General features: G+C 41.8%; 1 protein-coding gene across 2 annotated transcripts in view; it reads right to left on the bottom strand.

Moving 5' to 3' along the window:
* il1rap (interleukin 1 receptor accessory protein) overlaps nt 1–18,994 on the bottom strand; it is a 47,503-nt gene extending 28,509 nt beyond the window's left edge. The window contains exons 1-2 of one of the 2 annotated variants that reach the window (XM_084019947.1): nt 18,444–18,994; nt 13,699–13,787 (exon numbers count right to left, since the gene is read on the bottom strand). In XM_084019947.1, the coding sequence (XP_083876073.1) occupies nt 13,699–13,787; nt 18,444–18,445 (91 nt within the window). In that variant the 5' untranslated portion in view covers nt 18,446–18,994. The remainder of the gene's footprint in view (nt 1–13,698; nt 13,788–18,443) is intronic. The other variant, XM_084019948.1, reaches the window with a different exon arrangement.
* Nucleotides 18,995–21,089: the final 2,095 nt, after the last annotated feature.

Raw genomic sequence — 21,089 nt, forward strand, 5'->3', positions numbered from 1 at the left:
AACCAGATAAAAAAATGTCTAACGACAGCTTATCATGTCGCCAAAACGGAGCAGCCGTTCACGCAGTATGCATCTCTTCTAAATCTCCAGACGACAAATGGAGTGGACGTTGGGTCAAGATACAATGTCACAACATTTCTTTCATTGGTTGGAAGAGAGCAGGGAGAAGTTTCATATGAAATGTAATGACAAATGAAAAATAAAAACAGCTTTCTGACAGAAGAAGTGTTGTGTAGTGTCGTCTACAGTCAACAGATAATGGATTTTAGTAAGATATAAGTCTTGAAGAAAATTTGCACAACACCGCGGCGCCACAAAAAGAACCTCTTAGGCAGGGCAAGTAAGAATTTAGGCAGGGCAAGTAGATTTGAAAAGTACTTGCCCGACGGGCAAGTAGGAAAAAACCTTAACGTCGGACCCTGAATAATGTTTCATCATTGGTGGCTGAAATAAACATATTCCTGCTTTGTACATATTGTGGAAGTCCCAGACACACCGGGAAACTAAACGGCATCCTGCCTGAGTTTATAACTTTACCCGGGATCGGTGAATCTCATCGTGCTCTGAATAGCAATCCAGAGACCGGCTGGATGTTGTAATTTAACTGCAATAAACAGATAAAGAGTATGCCGAAGTAAAAACAATTGTTTAAAAAGTCAGAAGTCATGGTTTGTTAAGTTTATCCGCTCAGACGATAGCACATTACTTGTAAAATGCTTGTTTTGGCAATGGCTTTTGACTCGCTCAGAGCTAAACGAGGCCAACAACGCTGCTCTGTTAAAGTGGTGGTTCGGAGTAAAATGCACCCTAAGTAATTTCCACCATGACATCCAGCCAAACACCCCCTCGGAAGCATTTTTAGCGATGGTCAGCATTGGTCAAGATAGGGCGATCAGCCGAATGGCTTAGTACTAGCGCGATGGTGCATAGTGTATATCTCGTAAATTATCCCCACTAACAATGCATGGAATGTTACTAAACTTCTGCAGTAGTACACATAGGGTCTGTACTCACAAAACGAGGCATTTTAAAGTTTGTAAGTACATAAGGAGTTTATTTAAAAGAACACTTGCCTGATAGCTTCTACTAGTGCTGTGCGATATGGACAAAATTTTATATCCCGATATAGCTAATTTTATATCCCGATAACGATATATATCCCGATATAGTATTTTTTCTTAGAATTATATATATATATATATATATATATATATATATATATATATATATATAAATAAATCAATCACATCTCAGCACTATTTTTGATAACCATGTGAATGAAAGGCAAATGAATGGCACTTTCTTCTTTCCTTTTATTCGTGACTTTTTGCAACGAAAACTATTACAAGCTTTTATGTAAATATAAAAATATAAATATCTTGTTCAGGTTAGGATAGCCAGTAGGCCTCGCAGCTGGACCTATAAAAACCAATCAAGTGGACAAATACCATTCAAAATATCTGGTAGTGCAGTCATTTTCAAGTAATGCAATAAAGTGCAAAGAAATAAAATAAATACAATAACAATAACAAAGTGCTTGAAGTAACATTCAAGTATGCCTACTTTTTAACAAGTAAAATTACTAATAAATGAATTGTTTCAGAGGTTGAGATTTAGGAACACAAATGTCATTCCGACATTGAGTTGTGGTTTACACAGCGTATTAAATCACAACCGTAGTGTACGTTAACGATGCCCAATTTCCACTGCATGCGTCTCCGCTGCGGTGCGTCTCCGATCCGGCTTCGGTCCGCCGTCCGCTGTCCGCCGTCCGCCAATCCCCACAGGATGCGTTTGAGTCCGCCACGGCACAGTCCGTCGTTCGCGATAAATATGTAATCGCGCGCTGCAGTTAAAGATATGTGTAAACACAGCAACCAAGCGATACAAAGGTCATTGTTCCCAAGGAAGGAGTACAATACTTTTTTTGACGTAGTCAAGTGGTTTTATTAACGCAAGTGTTTTATTTTGAAAAGTTTTATTGTTGAGTATGTACCGAACTTCCTGTTTCGCTATATTTGCCCTGTGCTGAATTGCTGCACCGTGGTCCGGCATCCGCCAGAAATAGAAGTCCGTATTTGTTGCGGAGAGCTGCGGACTGCCAGAGCTGAGACGCAGCGGACACGCAGCGCAGCGGACCTGGTGGGGATTGACCCATAGACTAAAGTGAAACGTATCTGCTCCGCTGGCGTGGCGGAGACGCAACGCAGCGGAGACGCATGCAGTGGAAATGCGTGTAGCAACAGTGCTAAACAAGTAGCCTACACGTTAAAATTACGATATAAACGACAGAGGGTTATATCCTACGGTAGACATTTTTATATCGTACTACGATATATATCGTAATATCGCACAGCTCTAGCTTCTACTGCTAAAGCTACCGCTGTTGTGTAGACGGCACTTCCGTGTTTACCCAGCTTCTTCTTCTTCTTCGTTGGTGTTCACGAGTTTCACGCGAGAGTATGAAAAAGTTTCGCTTAATTTTTTTTTATAAATGCTTCCATTATCAGGTCGACAAGTGTTGACATGATAATACAAGCATTTATAAAAAATCAGTGAAACTTTTTCATACTCTGGCGTGAAACTCGCGTCACGGAAACAGCTGGGTAAACGGCGACTGCCATTAAACACCAAGTGGGGAAATTTACGAGATATACACTATGCACCATCGCGCTATTACTAAGCCATTTGGCTGATCGCCCTATCTTGACCAATGCTGACCATCGCTAAAAATGCTGTTTGGCTGGATGTCATGGTGGAAATTACCTAGGGTGCATTTTACTCCGCACCATCACTTTAACACTGAACATAACGTCGTCTCGGCATAAATACGGCTGCGACCTTGTTGTTTGTACCATGGACAGTTGGCTTGGTCTCTGTATGAAACGTACTATCTCACGGCGCCGGGAGACCACAGACCGCTATGCTGTGTTTGCCGCTGATTGGCTTCGCGTCAGAGCACGAATTGGGTTTTTTTTTGCAAATGTTACCACTAAATGTCGGCTAGACATGTCTGTGCATGTTTTAGGAGAGTTAGTTAGTCTTGTTAGTTTGCAAAGAGGTTTTAATGTTACATTAATTTCATGAAATAACATTACCATTGTGCTCTGTATTTTTGAAGGCAAGTTAACGATATAATGTAGGCTTGTAAAGTGTGGGAAATAACATGAAATAACATGATCACAGTCGGCGAAGTCGAATGTCCCCAGTCCGTACATTGTAAGGATTAAGGACTTAAACATTTGAAAATAATATTAAGTTTAAAAATAAATAAATTAAGGACTCTTCTCAATCCAAGAGAGCCTTTTGTTTATAGCTTTCTTTATTGATAAAAGGACATTTGGAAGATTTTTTTGTTTCTATCGATAGCTAAGGATTTTATCTGGTCACAGAGGTTAAAAGCATTCATGTTAATTAGCTTGCTTAACTAGTTTGGAATATAGCAAAGCTTCAGGAAGACATGCATTAGCTGCCTGCTCTCTGTCACACTTCATAATATGCCTGCAATGTTAGCTACATTTTAAGTGTTATATGCTTACAACCAGGGCTGTAAACTAGCGGTCGCCACTCGCCAAATGAAACTAAAATATTCCCCTGGCGACTTAATTTTGGAGGGATACATGCCACTGGGGCGGGTAAATGTTTGTCCCGATGGTCGTGCTCTCGCAATAAATTATGCATGATATAACAAAACATTGTAGTAGCTGTAAACTGATAAATTATGACGGTAGCAAACGTCAAGCTAAACCGGTGATTTGTTATGTGTCACACTGAAGTAGCTCCCCCGACGTCACCGCTGTAGAAAACAGTTCCCCCGTAGCAACGTAGCGTGCGCGTCACCGCTCTTTAAAAGTTTGGCGCAGTGAGTGAGACTCGAGCGCAGCAATGTGGCAGCATATTCCCGGTGTGACTGAACCAAAGAGGAAAAATACAGAGGAGATAGGGAGAGCTCAGTTAGAAGCAGACGGCCTGACTATATGGATGGTGGTGCAAAGAGGGTGTCTGAGAGAGTGTCTGCTGAAGACAGTGATGAGGAGTTCTGATTAGAGATGCATACTAGATCGGATTGGTCCCATCTGTAGTTCTGATGAGTAATTAATGAGTGTTTCCTTTGTCACAGTTTTGCACTGTTAAAGTTTTCAATTTGCAATGTTTGAGATGAAATGAATGAAATTCAATTAATAATATTAAAATGTATAATACTTTGGCCTCTTTTCTAAGCATGTACTGCTCTATAATACTGTTATCTCAATGAAAAGTACTGAAACAGATGTATATGCAACAAAAAGAGGTAATTTATTATTTGGCCAGTAAAAAATTAACTTGGCCGGTAGATTCTTTCATCTACCGGTCCCCTTGGCAGGTGAGCCAAAAAGTTAGTTTACAGCCCTGATCGGTGGGACCCGATGGGTAGGACACCTCCTACGCGCCCTGGACTACTTCCTGCAGGGCTTTCAGGGGATTGTCCAACATCTGGAACAGGTAGTGGCATTATTAATATATCAAAGGAATGTGTGACTGTGATGGTGTCTGTCGATGTTCTGATAAGTGTTTTTGAAAAGCTAGTAATTTTGTTGTATCTGTTTGTTCTTGATGTGTTTCAGATTCAGTCTTGTGATGCTGACAATGTCAGAGGAGTCCAACAGGCCAAAGCCAGGAAGTACTATTCTACTGCCAGGGAGGCTGTCTTCATCCGCTTCTGTGGATTCCTTCATGACACACTAACACACCTGAGCAGCCTGTCCGTCTCGCTCCAGAGGTCTACCATCACCATCACCGAGGCTCACAGCTGCTTGAGCGCAACACAGGCAGTCCTCAAGAAGTATAAAACCAGGTATGGTCATTTAAGAAGTAATAGGAAATAACTGACTCTGAACTTTATTAATAACAATGATTCCAACAAGAGAGGGGTAGAATGTGTGAATGTGTTGTACAATGATTCCAACAAGAGAGGGGTAGAATGTGTGAATGTGTTGTAAAGGTTTATTCTGATAGGATAGTAAAAATTTGCCTTTTTTTTCCACCAGAGAAGGGCCCATGCAGGCAGTGACAAAAGCTATGAGAGACAACAACAACAGCTATGAGGGAATTTCACTGACAAGCAGTGACAGCCAGACCCTCGTCGCCTCACGGGTTAAACTGCTTGACAGGCTAGTCGAGAGTATGACCAACAGGTTCCAGGATGTCAGTGTAGGTGTGCTGTGTGCCACTAAGCTCGTCAGCTTTGCCAACTGGCCAGAGTCAGGAGATGCAGCAGCAGGTGTTTTTAAATTAAGTACTACAGCACTTAAGTTCAGGGTCATGATGATTATATTTTAATTTTGAGAAATAAAACATGCATTATGCTTGTTGTAATGTAGACCTATGTGTACAACTCTTCTAGATTTTGGTGACACTGAAGTGGAGACACTGGTGAACCACTTCAGGCCTGTGCTGGAGACCTGTGGCATCCATGCTGAGAATGTGATGGACCAGTGGACTGTCTTGAAGTCCTTGATGTACCAAGAGCCACAGTTCCTGTCACACCCACACGTGTCCTGGGCCACTGTGAACAGGAGCCATCAGCACTCCTGCCCTGACCTGCTGGCTGTCATCGACCTGGTCCTGTCCCTTCCTGCCTCCACTGCGGACTGTGAAAGGGGTTTTAGCACCATGAAGATGGTGAAAAGTGATTGGAGGTCCAGCCTTCTGTCTGACACTCTGTCAGATCTTCTGATTCTTCAACTCTGCTCCCCAGACATAAAAGACTTTGATCCGAGCACAGCTATGATGCTGTGGCACGAGAGCTCAGTTAGAAGCAGACGGCCTGACTATATGGATGGTGGTGCAAAGAGGGTGTCTGAGATGGTGTCTGCTGAAGACAGTGATGAGGAGTTCTGATTAGAGATGCATACTGGATCGGATTGGTCCCATCTGTAGTTCTGATGATTAATTAATGAGTGTTTCCTTTGTCACTGTTTTCAATTTGCAATGTTTGAGATGAAATGAATGAAATTCAATTAATAATATTAAAATGTATTTCTAAATAATACGTTGGCCTCTTTTCTAAGCATGTACTGCTCTATAATACTGTTATCTTAACGAAAAGTACTGAAACAGATGTATATGCAACAAAAAGAGGCAATTTATTATTTGGCCGGTAAAAAATGTACTTGGCCGGTAGATTATTTCATCTACCGGTCCCCTTGGCAGGTGAGCCAAAAAGTTAGTTTACAGCCCTGCTTGTAGAGATTCTTGGCCAAGAAAACCAAAATGTCTAGGTGTTCCTCACTCAATCTAGAACGCCTTGGACTACAGATATTTCCAGATGTGCTGAAGACACGTTCTGATGCACAGCTTGATGCTGGAATGCACATATATTGTTGTGCAAACTGAGCCAGGATGGGAAGATCAGCCTCATGTTGACCCCACCAGGCTAGGGGGTCCAGTGCAGCACTTACATCTCTTAACTGTTCATAGTCAGTCATTTCACGGTTTAGTTTGTCTTTAGGTGTTGTCAGTGTGGATGAATCTTGTCCTGTTGAACTGTCTGCTCCCTTCTTTTCGGAGGTGATGGTGCAGAGCAGGCTTTTTAGATCACTTCTTTTTTTTTTTGCTACAGCACCTGCTGGTTGGTGCTCCGAGCCTGAGTCTTCTTGTTGCTCTGCTCTCTGCTCCTCTGGAAGCAGAACTGTGTGAGCTTTTAGGAGCAGTTCCTCTTTAACTTCTTCTTCCATTGCAACAAATGTGCTTTTAAATCTGGGGTCTAGGTAGGTGCAGATGTTCAGTGCCATCTTTATATTGTGCTCATCATATCTCTTTTCAAAGTCTTCTCTACATTTCTTCGTCATTTCCAGTGCCAGTGGACTGTCATTTCCCTCATCTTTCAGACAGGCTTTAATTTTCCACAGGAGTGGCAGGACTGATGAGAGAGTTGTTTCTTTCTCTCCACTAAGGGCATCTGTGAAATCACTGAGTGGAGCCACGACATCCCTCACTGTTTCCAAAGTTGTCATGTCTGTGTCTTTCGGCATCAGAAACCATTTTTTTCTGTCATCAGCTAAAACAGCAGAGACTGCTTGCTGCTGCTCACAAAAGCGTTCCACCATATCATAGGTGGATCCCCAGCGTGTAGGCTAATCATGAATTAGCTTGTGTTGTGGTAGCTTTAAAGAATTTTGTTTTTCCATCAGCTGCCTTGACATTTTATTCGATCTTGAGAAGCCTGGCACTGTCTTACATAGCCGGGACAGACAGCTCGCCACACGATCAATTTCTATAGCCTTTTTTACTGCCAAATGCAAATTGTGGCCAAAACAGGGAATCCAGAGGTGGTTGGAAAATGCCTTGCGGTTGTTTGTTGCATTGTCTGTTGTGATTCCAGACATTTTTGCCATATCAAGGCCCCAGGAGTCCATGATGACATCTTCCAGGACCTCTTTCAGAGTGTCTGCTGTGTGGTCAGACTGCAAAGCAGAGCATCCCATGCACCAGGACTGCATTTCCCAGGATGCTGTAATGAACTGCAGAGTTACAGCCATGTAGGAACTCACAGCTCTGCTTGTCCAGATGTCTGTAGTGCAGGAGAAGAATGGTTTGTCTGCCAGCTGTGCAGTAATTATTGACCTTGTCTCTTCATATATTTTTGGAATTTCGTTGTACGTGAAGAAATTCCTTGAGGGGAGGTATCGTTTGTCTAGCTGCTGAATGAGGTTTCTGAACCCAGCCTTTTCAACTGTATAAACTGGCACTTGGTCCATGCAGATGTATTCGGCGACTGCTCTGTTCAGCCTTTTAGCATCTTTTGAGTCTTTTGCATATTTTGTATGCTGCTCAAAAACAGCCCGAAGAGTAGGTTGCCTCTGAGTGGGGGCACTGGGTGGGGTCACTCTATCCGGACCAGAAGCACCAGACCTCTGCAGTGAAAAATAAAATTAAGGTGATACATTTGTCATACAAGCTGAGACCTTGATTAGGTTGAGATACACAACCTAAAAATATTTTCATTAGATATAGCCTGTCTTAAGTAGGACCAATGTCTTTGAATGTTATGTTACTAGTCTTTATAACATATTAAATGGCTAAATGTATATGTAAAAGTTAACAAACTTTTACATATACATACTTTATAAAGATCATGCATGCATTTTACAGCATGTACATGTATGGCAAAAAGTTTAAAAATCACTGTGAAAACATAAATATAATAATATAATATAAATATAATGATATAAATAAGCTTTCTTCCAGAGCTACTTTTGTTAAGAGTGAAGGGGGGTGGCGCTTGCTTTTAGCACTGAATGTGGCTTTTTTTCATGAGTAAATAACCCTGAGCGTTCCCTGAGCTCAGTTCCCTGAGCTCAGTGTGCAGGTCTGGCTGCTTGTCCTTGAGATGTTTTGCTAAGTTGGAGGTGTTTCCACCCTTAGCCAAGCACGTTTTCAAACACTGTTACATAGTGATGCATCGGCGTTAATTGCCTCGCCTTGCTCATTTGTTTCAAGGCCAAAGTACTGCCATATTGCACTTCGCGCCCCTGGTTTCGCCACAAGTTGCGGCGCGGTGACGGGTGCAGCAGCCATTCTCCTCTCCGTGCTCGTCTCTCCCTCTCTCTCTCTCCCCAAGCTTTCCTCCTGCTTCGTTTGTTGTCCACGCTGCTCGCTCGTTTGCTAGCTGTTTCTTCCGGCTTGCTTTTTTTTTTTCTTTTTTTCTCCCCAAGGTCCGGCTCACGTCCTCTCAGCTCTAGCTATAACGCGGTGACGTCACGTGGCAAGTTCGCTGCGCTGTTGCGGGCGCTGCCGGCGGCGCTGCAAGTACCGGCGGCGCTGCAAGTACCGGCCCCGTCCCAATGCAATATAGTACCGTTTTAAATGCCTCAGTACCCCGGTACCAAATTAGTACCGGTATACCGTGCAACCCTAGTGCGCCATCACTTTTCAGACCCCATACACAAGCCTCAAGTGTCACCTCTGTCCAAGTTTCCACACTGCCTCAAGTGGCAAAATACTTCATAGAGACAAATACAGATAGCCAAAATATATACAGTACATCAAAGGTCTCCATTAATGGCACAGAGTACGCAAATGGAATGTTTGTTTCTGCAGGCCACACTGGAGGACTTCCAAAATTCAGCAGGATTGAGCACATACTGCTCGTCAATAATTCTGTTTCCTTTCTTTGCAGGAGCTACGAGTGCTTGTACAGTCATTTAAGGTCATTTAAATTGACATTGTCAGATAACTTCTCTGTGCATCAGCTGTCACAGCTTAATGACACATTGGGCCCTAGTTTCGTAGACCAGGCGCAGTCAGCTTTCAGCGCACCTGCGCCGCGCTGACGGGGTGTGTCCGCCTGGACTTTGCAAGTTTCGTGCACCACGTAGGCTCGCGCAGGCACACCTCCCGTCACTCCCACCCGCGCAAGTGGGAAAGAGGGAGGAGAAGAAGGCGTGAGTGGGAGACGAGGAGGAGACGAGGCGTGGACTGGGATTAATACAGCCGATTCAGATCTTCACCAATCAAATGAGCTCCTCTCCTCACCTTTAATGCGTTAGGGGAGGTTCAGTGCAAGTTCCGTCACTTGACAACCCGATGACAGAAGCAGCGCCGCCTCTCCCACCACGCGCATCACGCGCTGTGCGCGCGTATCATAATAATAACAATGTCGATATTATAAAAAACAGGAGAGAGAGAGGGAGATGTTTTGGTCAGAGAGGCTGAATTTCCGTTACGCGTGCCATCCGCCTTTGAGCTGACGTCAGATGTGACGGGACAATCTATATAGATATAAATTCACGTGTTGATTCAATTAGTTGCATTAAATAGTGTTTGTTGTGATTATTTATTGCATTTAAATGTGCCTGGAACTGTGGAAACCTGCCTGTGAGGTCTCGGTGACGTGTGCGCACTGCGCGCAGTCAGCCAAACTTCCACTCCGCCAGCTGTGATTCGCATTGAATGAATGGACTTTATTTACGCCTTGCGCCTTGCGCCGAAAGTAGACCAGGTTGGAGCTGGCGAGCTTTCAGCGCAGTCTCGGCGAGGCTTTTTGCCACGAAACTTCCGCTACGCCAAGCTGAATCTGTGACGCCTCCCCCTGCTGCGCCGCCACACCCATCTTGGCGCAGGCGATCCACCAAACTGCCAAACTGACCGTGCGCAAGGCTGCGCGGGTCGAAAATTGCATTGCGCCGGCTCCGTCACCCTGCGCCGCCCTGCGCTGCGCCACGAAACTAGGGCCCATTAAGTCTCCCAGCATACCATATTGATGGGCATTTGATATTGACACAAAAAAGATGTATTTCTATCAGAGATGTAGAGGATTGACATGTTTTTGTGGGGACCTGTAGTCACATTGAGCGTCGTGAAGAAAGTTAACACGGATGTAATATCACAATCAATGTGCCATTAGTGACTCTGCCAAACATGACAAGCTAGAAAGACTGATTAACTGTTTGCATTTGAGGTTAATGATACTTAATTCGAAGCAATACTATTTTTCATCTAAAATTACTGAATTTGTTTTGAACAAATCCCAATGATTGTTCTTCATTTATTCATTCTCTTGCATAGGACATGGCAGCTCAAAATTTCCTACTTAATGTCCATACCTCCATGGACGATGTCAGGAAGATGACTTTATCTTCAAGCCCAGAATCTGTGGATGAGCTAAAAACAACGATAAAAGAAAAGTTTAAGCTAGACTTTGACTTTAGCCTATCATACCAAGATCCAGACTTTGACGGGCAGTTATGTTCCCTTGTAGACATTGACGAGCTTCCACAGAAGGCTGTACTAAAAGTTCTTAGGTCTGAGAGTGATGCCAGTTCAGTAGCATCAGATGACACAATAATATTGCCCCATGCCATGACTCCAGACAGGACTGAGAGATGGCCTGATGTTTTTCCAGTGCCCGTTTTTTCCTATGAGGTAGAACTCATACTTGGTGATGGAAATGTTACAGAGAAAACTCTTAAGTTATCTAGGGGACAAAAGCATGACATACTTGAGACCATAGCAGTCAAAATGCATAGCTTCAAAGCATTCCCCAATGATAATGACTTTTCACTGGTAGCCGAAGCCCTTGTCTCGAAGCATCCTTGTCTTAAAGGAGTCATCACCTGGAAATCGCAATTTCTCTTGTTAAAACATGCATATCTGTGTTTGACCTCAGTTGAAACTTGCCTGAAAGGCTGGAGTTTGAAAGTGGCGCCGTTTTTTCGCTTCTGCTCTTTTTCCGAACAGGAATAGCACACAAGGGTGTGCATTCCTAAAGCACGAGATTTTGATTCTGCGCCTTCGGTGACGTCACCGTGGCGGCTACTTGCATAAGCCCACCCCTCTTTCACCACCCAACCCCGCCCCGTCCGCTACCTGAAATCGCCGAAGCGCCGCCATTATGTTTTGGAGTCTGCATGCAGGCAAGCCCCCCCGGCTCTGTCCTTCCTGCGGCGAATCAACGCGCGCCTCATTACATATTATACAATGCACATCCGGACCAGTCAAAACCTCGCGCGTAATCTCGCGTGATAAAATCGCGGTACGAAAAAGGGTCAGAACAAGCTCAATGTTTGATTAAATTTTTTTTTTTTTTTCTAATAAGTTTTACGAATTGATCCAAAGCGATCCAAGGGGGGCTGGATACGTATAAAACCAGGTGATGACTCCTTTAAAGAGCCAGGATCTCGGACAGGATGGTATGGTTGGAAAAATAGTGAAAAGTGAAGATGGTGAAGATGGTGCAAGCCTTGAGCAATTGAGACTACAAATTGTAGATGATTCGTTGTTGCTGTGATGGGGAAAATTGATTTGAAAGCACCATTTTTTTTGCATTATGCTAAATGCTGAACTTGAAGCAACATTGAAGATAAACATGAGTTTTCAATTATATTTTTTATGGACATACACATTTGACCTCTAAAACAAATTACATTCATCAAAAGTGATTGCTTTTTTTTAGGGTTCTCTTTTAATGTCATCTGATATATCACTGATGCGTTTTTCAGCAAACAGATTCTTGAGAAAGCTTTGCCAATCTGGGTTAACAGTTCTCTTCTTGTCTTCAGGTGTCACAGTCTGATGAACCAAACATTGACAACCTACCGGTCGGGCTCCTGTTGGTCAGTGCCAATTCATCAGATGCCACATTCTTCTGCCCAGAGAGGACTGCGGTTGTGCTTGAGGGTAACATAGTTATGGATTTCCCCACATTTGCTGATGCATTTGTCATGCTTATTGCACTGATTTATGCCTTGCATCTAAGTTACCCAAAGGACTTGGCCAACACATTTGACTTTACCCAGAAAGTCTTGATGGGCCTGGAAGATGGGAAGTTGAAACCCAGGGTGCTGAGCCTTAAAAATGACCTGATGGAAGTGGAGTAATCTTAACATGTGAACAAAGCTAACAACTTTGGTCCTTTTTTTTTTACTTGACTTTTCATATTCATATGTGCTACTATCATTTTGGCATAACTATGGCAGGAGTCGGTTTGTTTTTTTATTTGTTTTTTTAACATCTTATAGATGTGTTGAGAAGTATTACTGTTCAACTTTAAATGTTTTATGCAGGGTTTTTATGGTATGGATGTGTATGGAAAACATTTTGCCACTGTGTATACTGCAATACCCATATCTTTGTTATTCAACTACGGTGTTCATAGGCCATGTTGAGTTGAGCAACAGAAGATTTTTTTTTTATCATTGTCCATTTCTAAATGTGATGCTTTAAGAAAGACTTTCCCCAGGCCAGTTTTTTTAGGTCTTGAACTATTTTTGAAATACTCTGTTACATGATTACACTGATGTCACTGTTTGAAGTTTTGTGGATAAGTGTTTTATGTGCCGAAGTGATTAGTTCAGTGATATAATGTCTATCCTGTTGAGCATGCACTGAGGATTTTGTCTGAATTGTCCACTTCTCAGGAGGCCATTTCTTTGAACTTAAAAAAAATTATGTTATCTGTTTAAAAAAAAAATGTAAGTACCCTAATACAATATTTAAGTTTACTACTTGACTTAATTTGTAGTGCTAAAACTAAATACCAAGTGAAAAGTACTTGATCAGGAATGTTTGTGTAACTTACACATTTAAGTTTGTATCACTTAAAATAACCTAGTTAGGACTACTTACTTTATAAGGTTTGTTTAACTTATAAAATTAATTTTGTGCATCTTAGATAACCTAGTTAGAACTACTTAATTTAGAGTGTTTTGTGTAACTTATATAATTGAGTAAGTGAACTTAAAATTGTAATCTGTTTCACCGAATTTTTGGAGTTATATTAACTTATCGGGTTTTACAGTGAACAATGTATTTTTGTGCAACTTATTGTGTCTTATATCGTGATATTATCCGCTATGGTCCTATCCCTGGACTCCTCTACTGCCACACTTGGTTCATGTGGAATTTTGACGACTGCGGTTTTTTGTTCAAAATGAAGAGAAACACTGTCCACATTCATATCTCAGCCTTTGCTCTTTTGTGCTTCTCGTGGGTGAGCTGTTTTTTTTCTTTGATTTATTTGTTTTTAATGTATTCTTCCATATATTGTTATCCTTATTATTAAGTGTTTTGCATCGGAATGTTTTGAAGGTGCATCTCTTTGTTTACTCTATTTTATATTATATTAAAGAAAGGAAAAAGCTAAAAAGAACTGGTGTCGTTGAGCCGTGTCCTCTAATGAGCACCAATCACAATGCGGCTGTCTCAGCCGTCGCCTACCTGACGCGTCTCTGGCCTGGCTGACAGCTGGTGTGATCCCGCCCACCACGATGAAGAGGAGGTTGAGGAGGGTGTAGACGAAGGTCGCCCTGCAGAGAAGGAGAATAGCAGTGGATGAGAGCAGTGGAACTCACATCTTTTACACCTTAAGTAAAAGTACTAATACCACAGTGAAGATATACTTTGTAGTGAAAATTTAAATTGTTACTTGAGTAAAATTATAAAAGTATCAGCATCAAATTATAGTTCAAGCTCTGAAAGTAAAAGTGCTCATTAAGACTAATCAATATTACAGTACTATGATTATTGATGGATTAATGTGTTAATCTCCAGTTGATTACTTATATGAAGACAGTTACTTTTTTTTAATTAAATGTTATGTTTAAATATGTTAATGAGGCATTAACTGAACCTAAAAAGTTTGTTTGTTTTGTCTGGAGTGTCTCCCCTTAATAGAAGAAAACTTATAGATGAAGAAGTACAAGAAAACAAATATATATATATATATATATATATATATATATATATATTGTTTATCATAAAGATCTTCTCTTTGTTCGGAGATACCAGCAGTTGGTGATTCACAGTTACGGGATGTCTGTTCTTGGCCAAACGTTTCAGCAAAAAACTACTTTTAAGGTTTTATCTACAAATATCTGGCCAGAATCCACATTTTGACACATTATGCTATAATAATAATAATGATAATAATAATAATAATAATAATAATAATAATAATAATAATAATAATAATAATAAAGATATTTAAAAACCAAACTAAATAGAAATCACAATAAACAAGAAAATAATTCATTGTAAAATAATCCAAAATGATTAATACAAAATTATTTTTTAATTTAATTATTTAAATGAATAAACAATTTGTATGTACTTATTTTTCTATTGGTGTGCATTTTTTTTTTTTTCACATAAACTTGGATTTTATTTTGACATTGATTTTTTGGAATGGCAAGTTGAGTCCTGGATATTACAGGACAACGTTTTGAATCATTCTCCTTCATGCAGGTGTGAGTGTTCCCGGAGCCTGTACTACGAAGCGAGTTCAACATACCCAGGGTATCTTTCAGAGATCCAGCTTAAGTAACCCTAACAAAGGCAATCGGAGATAAGCGGTCATACGAAGCTGGTTATCAACTCGTTAAGTCAACCCAGGGTTTACCTGTCCAGCTATGAGCGCGTGCACATGAAAGAGGCGGGGTTTGCAGCATTTGACCAATCACAAACATGGATCAGTCTATGGCAGCAGAGCGGCGTATTTCACGTACAAGGAGTGAACCATAATCTTACAGAAATACGAAGAAGTTAAACATATAATACAAGCAAAAAGCAACAGTTTCATCTGCCAAATGCAGAAAGGACAGCTGGCAAAAACTTGCCGTATTAATAGTATTAATAGTCGTATAATATGACTGCCCATCATAAGGCCACAAGTGGTAGAGTTACCACCCCATGTACTGAGGCTTCCTGTAGCGGTCCGAGGTTTGAATCCGTCCTGCGTTTTGCTTTTTTAAATCACGTCGTCCCTCTCTCGCCCCTTTAACTCTCAAGATGTCCTCCCGCAATAAAAAGCTGAAAAAAAAAACCTTTAAACAAAAGTTTTGCTGAGATGTATTGCGTGGTGTATGACAATATCAGCCTCATTCTTCCAGCTGCAAAACAGACTTGGAAGCAGATAAATACATATAAAAACATAATTCAAAGTGGTCAGTAGGCTGTACGCTGACACACAGAAGTCATGCCATCCGATGAGAATCTGGATCTCTCATATAAAACACCGTCAGGGAAAGCAAACGGGTTTTGCCGGTCTCTGAACACACTAGTTCTCCTCAGAGACCTGATCCACCGAGCTTCCTTATTTTATTTACCAAGATAGCTGATTGGTCAGTAGGTGGTGTTTTTTCTCCACGTTGATCTCTTATCAGGAACATAACCTGCTCCGGAGCAGGTTAGCTCTGCAGCGTAAGTTACCATGGCGATCTACCCCGGTAAGAAGTGAACCAGTAGGACGGAAAACCCAGAGTTAACGCTCAAGTTACCTCGCTAAGCACAAATTCTGCTTCCTAGTACAGGCCCCCAGTTGCATCAACATTTCCTTGTTCCTCTGAAAACACGGCAGCTGCATGTTAGTGAATGTACGCTCATTTTCTGCTCAGATCGGAGGTTTATGGTATGATGCAACGTCATCTTTATCACGTTAACCACGACGTTAAGAAATTAATGAGACGATGACTCCGAGACGCGTTGAGCTTCCTGCTGCAGAAGAACTTCTCTGAACGGTGTGACCGACCGAAGGAAGAGCCAACAGGAAGTTGTATTACACAAACAGTTTGTCGCAATAAACTAGAGTCGCCATAATCTCCTGAATGGAAATATCAAAACAGTCCAGATGAGACAGACAGCAGACCTCGTTTCAGTGTCTCACATCATCTTAGTGTCTCACATCATCTCAGTGTCTCACATCGTCTCAGTGTCTCACATCATCTCAGTGTCTCACATCGTCTCAGTGTCTCACATCATCTCAGTGTCTCATAGTGTCTCACATCGTCTCAGTGTCTCACAGCGTCTCAGACTCTCACATCATCTCAGTGTCTCACATCGTCTCAGACTCTCACATCATCTCAGTGTCTCACATCGTCTCAGACTCTCACATCATCTCAGTGTCTCACATTGTCTCACATCGTCTCAGTGTCTCACATCGTCTCAGTGTCTCACATCGTCTCACATCATCTCAGTGTCTCACATTGTCTTACAGTGTCTCACATCATCTCACAGTGTCTCAAATCGTCTCACACATTTCAGTATTTCCAAAGAAACATCTAGGGGAGGTGAAGGGAAGTTGGAAGAGACAGACGGAGAGACAACGTGTCACGCTGGAGGATCAGCTAGTGGATCCCAGGAGGGACATACAGAACCAGAGCTGCTGCACAACAGCATCCATCACACACACACACATACACACACGCACACACACACACAGCACACACACACGCACGCACACACACACAGTACACACACATGCACACACACGCACACACACACACACACACACGCGCACACACACACACGCACACACACACACGCACACACACACAGCACACACACACACACAGCACACACACACACACAGCACACACACATGCACACGCACACACGCATGCACACACACACACAGCACACACACACATGCACACACACGCACACACACGCACACCACACATGCACACGCAAAACACACACACACGCACAGCACACACACACATGCACACACACACACACGCACACCACACATGCACACGCAAAACACATGCACACGCAAAACAAACATGCACGGACGCACACTGCTGGACAAATGTAGCTCAATAACTCCTCCCATGTGTGTGTGTGTGTGTGTGTGTGTGTGTGTTTATTTAAGCATGTAATATGCTACAGGTACACAGATGATAATAACTACCCCAGCCCCTTGCCCCAGAGGATTCTGGGTAGTTCATCAGTCATTTGCAGGAGCTGCTTCACATAAAACAAAAAAACACTCAGCAGTTTCTCCTGCACTAAAAAACACCTTTCACATTTACAAACACAGTGAAGGATGCAAGATAATAGGACTTATATCACAGGTCCCCATCAAAAACACTGACAATAAGATGATCGTGGGGAATTTCCATTATCATTTTTAAATGTATTTCTCCTAGATTATTATTTCTGATCATAAATGTGGTGCTGAGGCTGGTTCCAGCTCCGTCCAGTGGTTCACATTCAGTTTTACATGTACGAACGTGAAATCACCAACGTGTTCACTCTCTGCTGGTTGTGAATGTTTCCGTCGGTTTCACAGTGGGAAAGAAACTAATAAAACCAGGAGGGTTGAGCATCCTGGTGGTCCGAGGGGGATTTAGGACTCTGAATATCTGAATGTCCCCATCTGATGAAGAATAGAAACACCTTTAGTAGAAATTTATTTTTCCATCACTGCAATATGTGATGCACGGTTGATGATGATGGCGACGATGATGATGATGATGGTGATGATGATGGCTGACTGCAGCGTTCCTGTGTTTCTGCTGATCCCTGCAGAATACTGAAACGGATGCGATTGACAATAATCTGATTATCAGACTGGATCGACTGCTGAACAGCCAGCCTGCCTTGTGTGGGGAAGATTCTACCTTCAAAAGTGTTCATTTCAAAATGCCTTCATCATCTCAACAAACTGAACCAAATATGTTTACAAATTTGAAGAGCTCTTACAAATCATATTATTATTGTCCATTCTGCTTATAAATCGCAACGCAAGCAACACTTTCCTCCAACAGAAGTAAACTTTTTGGTGACTAAGCGTCCGTCGTGGTGGATTTGTGAATATTGGATTGACTGAAGTTGTTACCCTGTTGATTTGAGCGCAGCGTGTGTATAAACCGAAACATAGAGTACTTCCAACGGATTGACCGCAACGTGTAGCCGTTCTCCCAGTTTGTAATACTGGTGACAATAACAGAGAAAACTGTAAAGTCGGAGGTTTTTCAATGGCAGTTCCTCACGCAGGAATCTATGCGAAAAACACGTTGTGGGTGTTCGGTCCTCGGGGTCCGTGTTCAAAGCGGTTTCAACCACAGAAGTGCCTCCGGTTGTCACAATCATCATGACTACCACAACAACACGGGCCGTGCCAGACTCCATGGTCAAAACGATTTAATTAGAGAATAAAAGACGGCAGCAGGTTGACTTACATTGGCAGCAGGTCTCGAAGGTCTGCCCGCTGTTAGCCGGTTCGGGATCGACCGGTGGAGGTTATACAGCTGGTGGGCGGGTCCAGGTTGGAGGATCGGGATATCCCGGGTCTTTACGCGTTTACTGCTGCCGTCTCTCTCTCTTTCTCTCTCTCACTGACACACACACACTGTCTCTCTCGGTTAGCACCGGCAGCAGCGGGGCTCTGATGATTAACGGCCCCGTGTCAGGGCTCGGTGGCCGCTGTAAATCTCCAGGAGTAGCGGCGCCGGCTCCGCCGTTGTCCGGGTAGTCTTCTAGCTGAGCGGTAACGAACCCCGGTTAAAGCCGCATATGAATTAGTTTAACTTTTAATTAGTTTAACTAATAAAATAATGTTGTCATGTGTCGCTACAGGAACCAAAACAGAGAAGTGAGAAACAGACAGAGAGACAGTCAGACAGACAGACTGAAGTTTAGACAAACGGACGGAAGCAGCGACACTTTCTGGTTTCAAATCTGTGTCAAACACGATAAAAGACCCGTTAAAGGCGGCCGTGAGCGCCGTTCGTCTGCGTGTATAGGAAGTAGAAGTTGAGTGTATTCCGGTTGACGCTCCTCCTCTTCAGACAGGTTGCGACATCGATTTCCCAACAGCACGAGACGTCCAATCACACCGGACGTATCAGGTCAGACTCAGTCACTTCAATACAAACATTTCAATCAAATACAAAATAAAACATATTCACACATTTAAATAATAAACACCAAAACCAAAAGTAGTCATTATGCAGAATAATATTTTATTGGATTGTAATTACAGGCACATTGCCAAAGGGATCAATACAGTTGTATCTTTATCCATAATAATAATACTAAAATGTTTTTGTTTGTTATTTTTTGTATTGTTAATCTGATACTATATAAATGAAACCCTTATGTCTATATAATGTTTATTTACATATTTCATAGAAACGTTAAATCTATTCCTGGTGTAATGTCTCCCCCTTGTGGCATCAGTTTGTAACTACAGGTGAAGAAAAGAGCAGAGACACCTGACACGCTGGAAGGTTATAATCAGTGCTGATATCTAGTGTACTATAATTTGATTAATTTCATACAAAAAACTCAGATGTAGTGTTTCCAGAGCTGTAAATAATTAATGACTACAAAATTCTCCATTCAGTTAAATTATAATTATTTGAATCTGCTCAAAAGATAGATTGCTTACTCTCACAAACAGATCAGAAAAGCTGGTCCATGCATTCATATCTAAACTAGATTTTTGTTATCCACTTTTTGCTGGACAAAACATTTAAACATGTTACTCCTATTTGAACTTCACTTCACTGACATGCTCACTGAATTCACACCCTCACTCTCCTCGCTATACCGAGATTCACTTCTAAAAATAACAACAATACATACTCGATTCAGTTTTTTTTTTTTACCACATTCATGTCATGTATTTGTCATATGTTATGTTTTTATATGTAATAACCTACTATCTTACATGTTCGTATCTATTGTGTTTTTAGCATGCATTATCTTTGCATATTATTTTCTACTTACTATCCTATAGCACATTGAGTGTACTTACTTACAATAATAATAATAATAATACATTTGGCGAAAGAAAGAAACCACAACATATCATTGCCGATAAAGTAAATAACACACAATAAAAGTCCTATAGCTACTTCACAATAAAAGTCCTAAAGCTGCTTCACAATAAAAGTCCCAAATCTGCTTCACAATAAAAGTCCTAAAGCTGCTTCACAATAAAAGTCCTAAAGCTGCTTCAAAATAAAAGTCCTAGAGCTGCTTCACAATAAAAGTCCTGAAGCTGCTTCACAATAAAAGATCTAAAGCTGGCCCACGGTAAGCCCTAAAAGAAGTCGTGCTAAAAGCAATGTCATGATAACAACACATGAAGCATTCAGGTGTCACATTGAGGATTATAATGTGAAGCAGCTGCAGAGATGATGTCTGGGATGCTGAATAGTTGATAACAGTAAGGTCTCAATACTAATTTGCATATTTCCAATGTCTTTAACACAATCTGGTTGGTGTGGGTCAGTTTGTCTGTCCAGTCATCCCAGTCTCCACAGAGACAGGAATAAAGACAGGTCTTTTTCTTGTCTTTCTTCCAGCTCTTCTTGTCTTTGTGATGTCATCTGAGGTTTGAGCATCGTTCTGCAGCAGCAGAGTCGTGTTTTTGTGTCGCTCCTCGTTCATATTGGATGAAGCTCTTAAGACACCGGAGCATTAGACAGAGTTGTGTGTAAAGTGAAAACCAGTTGCAGAGTGTATTTATACTACAGCCGAGTGGACGGACGCTCATGAGCTTGTAATCCGGACTTTGTTTTTTGCACTTCCCTTCAGGCATAACAGAGAGAAGAGAAACGAGACACAAACTCGTTATTCTAGTCTTCAAACAGGGATTTTATTTTGAAATTGACACTGAAGGGAACAATGAAAGAAAAGAACCAGGTTACCATTCTTCACAAATATCTATCAATTTAGTCGATTGTTGTTTATCTATTTCAGTGGATCACTATGCACATTTTTGTTCTTTCCATAAAACAGAACTTTACTGAATTAAATGTTAATAAGAAAGGAAAAGATGAAGGAGCTGCGCGCAGAAAGCTCCTAAAACTTTAATG

Source organism: Eutrigla gurnardus (genome assembly GCF_963514095.1).
Source record: "Eutrigla gurnardus genome assembly, chromosome: 10".
Classification (NCBI taxonomy): Eukaryota; Metazoa; Chordata; class Actinopteri; order Perciformes; family Triglidae; genus Eutrigla; species Eutrigla gurnardus.